Source organism: Olea europaea, unplaced genomic scaffold, assembly GCF_002742605.1.
Source record: "Olea europaea var. sylvestris unplaced genomic scaffold, O_europaea_v1 scaffold11030, whole genome shotgun sequence".
Classification (NCBI taxonomy): domain Eukaryota; kingdom Viridiplantae; phylum Streptophyta; class Magnoliopsida; order Lamiales; family Oleaceae; genus Olea; species Olea europaea.
In genome coordinates, this window is record NW_019228396.1 from 1 (window position 1) to 3,958 (window position 3,958).

Sequence of the window (3,958 nt, forward strand, 5' to 3'; positions counted from 1 at the left end):
AATATATACAATACAAGAAATTACAACCATGGTCCCTAACAATAACAAATATTACAAGTAAGTACAATTATATTTCAACTATTAGCATATGACATATCTTCGTTTACATAAGTTAACAGTTGTGCACGTGGAAGATTGTTATTATTGGATGACGTTTACACCTGCTTGATGGCACTTGTAGCTGTATCGCCATTTTGAAGACCTTTTAGATGTGGCAATGTTGGAGAGTACCCATCTTCAACATCAGTAAGCGGACTCCAGCGGATTGGATCCTGGGTGAACATGAAACTTTAATTACTTTAATAGTAATATTATTTAATTGGATATCAATTTATCATAATATAGTTTTTTGGATTGAAAATGGATACAAATTTTTAGATTTTCATACAATGAGATATAGGTTCTTAACTAGCAAATCTGAAATGATCTAGCCACATCAAATTATTTCCTACACAATCTGAATAAAGATTACCTCGCCTCCTTCTCCTGAATTAGATTTCCCACCCAATCTATTCATGGCAATAGCAATCGCTTCATGAGTTTCCCTGGAAATTGCTCCTAGTGACATTCCACCAGTGCAAAACCTCTCAACAATAGATGAAGCAGGTTCGACCCTTCCAACTGGGATCGGAGAACGATCACTTTTAAACTCAAGAAGATCTCGGAGAACCTGCGTTCTTGACATCGTTATTACGCTGGACTAGACAATACTGGATGGATTAAGAAAGAAAAATGTTAAAATCTCATATGTTCTCCCATATGATAATGTCCAACATTTTGTACCAGCTTGCCTTTAATGAATATTGATTGTGTGGCCTAAAAACAAGTGCGTACTATAATCTGCTATTGAAGTTGAAGGTTGCAGACGTTTTACAGAAATAAATCATTACATTACTACAGAAACTCACATTTACCGGTCGGCTAGACAAATGTTGCTGATATATTGAATACGCAGTTTCACTTTTTTGGCGAACGGCTTTGTGGAGTAGTTTTGACATCTCTGGATTGTTACTATGATATTCACCTATCAATTAGACAAGAATAAGAATTTAACACTGTAATGAGAGAATCTAAAGTTTAATCAAATGGAAACAAATTTTTGGTTCACATGAAACTTGAGAATTCTGATCATATACCATAATTTTTTCATTTCTATTGATTTTTGAAGCTATGGTCATTTGGAAAAACGAGTTAACAACACATTAGTTGCTCGGGTATACAAACATGTGCAAAATATTTAGCCCCTGTTTAGTAAAAATTCTTTGAAACTCATTTTCCCTAAAACTTATTTTCAATCACATATTATCCCAATAAATTTTTACACATGGACCCATAACTTCTCCCTACTTTTAACTACACGTTCTCAAAAAAATCAATTTTCTCAATGTCTATATCAAACAGGTCTTACCTCCAGGTCTAAATTGTATGAACCCAAAATTTTCAAGTCTTTTAGCTGTATCTTCAGAGAAAGCCTTAACCCAAAACGACAAAGTTTCCCTTGCCAACTGCAAGAATTGGAATTGTTATTGCAATCAGCAACAAAAGATAAATATTTCAACATCACAGGCAAATATGGAACTGCGTGTATTGAGCTGGACATAGGCAAAATTTATCCTGAAATCATTTGAATTCTCTGAAAAGCAGCTTTTATTCATCAGATGTACAAGAGACTAGCCCTTGATGGTTATATTAGCACCAGTGCTCATACAAGAGCCAAAGAAAAAAGCATGACTAGATGTTCTTATGGTGATTACCTCATCCAGGGTTAATCCACCAATGCTTGACGTGCTCCCACAGAATGCAATATCAACAATCTCTTTGCCCAATCCATAAATTTCAAATATCTGTGCACCACAATAACTAAAGACAAATACTGTTAAATTAGATTTACTGTGTCAAATGAAAAGATGCTTATAGGATGCAGCAGCCAAGAAAGTGAGACACTACAATTAAAAACATTCTATGAAGCGGACATATACCTTGAAAGCAGTGAGATGCCCATCTTTGAGAGAATTTTCATAAGGCCGGATTTAACTGCCTGGAACAGAATTTTAGGAATGGTCATTTTCCACTCAGAATAATATATCGAAGATTTCCTCCAAACCGCAAGAACAAAGAGAAAATGCTCAAGTTCCAAACTTAGAAAAGACTAACATCCAGAGAGAGAAAAAAAATACTGTAAAAATTTGAGAATAATTAATGCATAAATACTTTTTATCATGAGAATGTTGAAGAACTCAAGTTCAGAAAAAAATGTTAGGCTTCTGTCCAAGAACAAAAGTAGAGAACTCAAAGCATAATTAAATAAATTTGCAACCAGATTTGGTCAAGTTCAACATGCATTTGCACGCTCAAATTTGGAAACAAACTATAATCTCCAATAATATTTTGTTTTGATGAGCGTTACACTCAAATAACCCTTTCTCTACATGAAATTCATCCTTGGTAGATAGCAAAGCAAATGGGACAATGAAAAATGAACATGAAGGGAAAAAACAAACGTCAACTAGCTTTCAAGGAAATACAATGTATATGAACTCAACAAGAAGGAAAAGAACATCAAAAGAAGAAACGTCTTAGAATCATTATAACCAGCATGTGTGTATATGAACCTTGCAGAAGTTCATTTGAGCCTGTTCAATTGTAACAGTAGGCATCTTCCCATTCCGCATCAGATTCACAGTTTTAGTGCTCAAGCGCCACTGACGACATGTCTCCAGAGCCAAGTATGGACATACAGCACTGCAAAGATATATAAAATGAAGTGAAATAAAATGGGGATTGAAACATTATTGATATGCAGCAAAGTCAATCAAAATATCAAATTGAATTTTGGACAACAGATACAATTATTTCAATCAATGACATAAAGCTTTGCAGTTAACAAAATTCAATCTTCAAATGCTGAGCAGTGAAAGCAAATTAGGGCATGTTTAGCACATAGTAGTGGGTAAGACTAAGAGCCCATTTAGAATGGTTTTTGAAAAGCCAAAAGTTGCTTTTAAGACTAAGAAACTGCTTTTCAGGCTTCTGTAAGTGTTTGTCTAGTCAGAGGGGCTTTAGAGGAAGCTAGCCCAAGGTGACTTCCTCAAGAAACTCTTACATAAGAGCAGAAATCCTGTCAAACGGTCCTAAATTGTATAATAAACAATATTTCAACTTATTCTTCTTCTTTTTAATCCCATCTAATACTATCTAATCTTTCCTATCAAACAAGACATAAAGGCATAAAGGTCACATAAAATGTTAGTACCTGGCTCCGTATCCAATCAAGCATGAAAACTGATGAGTACTGAAGCATTGAGCAGTATCAGCAACAATAGAAGCTTGCATTCGCAGTCCATTCTGAATTAGATGCTGATGAACAGCACCCACAGCAAGAAGTATTGGAATTGCAGGACGAGTTGCCTCCTAACAAAAGTTAATAATCAATGGATAACCAACTTTTAGAAGATTTGAACCCGAATCAAGAACAAGAAAAGACATAAAAAGAAAATTTCAGCATCAAACAAGACTTCTCCGTGGAAAATGTTAACCATCTCGTTTAAAGCTTAAGTTGTTAGGGAAGGGCCTCGTCTATTTATTAAAATTTGGTCTTCAAAACAACCTTCTCACACGGATTAATATTTTCACCGAACGCCCGTCACTTGCTCTCTTTTTTATAAATAGGTGGTGGCGAGACGTGAATTAAAGTCTTTTGATTGGCTCTTATACCACGTTAACAATCATGTGTAAAAAGGTTAAGCTGTTAAATATGGCCCAAATATGATAAATTTGGTCAACAAAAAAGGAGAACAATCAGAATCCACCAAGCAAACAAGTTTGCTTTAAACTGAATAAAGAAACAAGAAACTTCAAAGAAACATTGCAACAAGATAGGAACCATATGCAATGTTGGAACTTGGACTGCATCATTATGATATAATCATGTAACTGTAGAATTACTTGTACGAAAATA

General features: G+C 34.7%; 1 protein-coding gene across 1 annotated transcript; it reads right to left on the reverse strand.

The window, feature by feature from the left end:
* On the reverse strand, positions 1 to 3,429 carry LOC111373271 (ferredoxin-dependent glutamate synthase, chloroplastic-like). Its single transcript, XM_022995777.1, has 8 exons — positions 3,254 to 3,429; positions 2,613 to 2,742; positions 1,980 to 2,038; positions 1,755 to 1,860; positions 1,409 to 1,505; positions 909 to 1,024; positions 473 to 670; positions 1 to 272 (listed from the first exon to the last, which is right to left on the reverse strand). Exons 1-8 carry the CDS (start codon positions 3,331 to 3,333, stop codon positions 156 to 158), a joined length of 903 nt encoding a protein of 300 aa, XP_022851545.1. The 5' UTR covers positions 3,334 to 3,429; the 3' UTR covers positions 1 to 155.
* Positions 3,430 to 3,958: the final 529 nt, after the last annotated feature.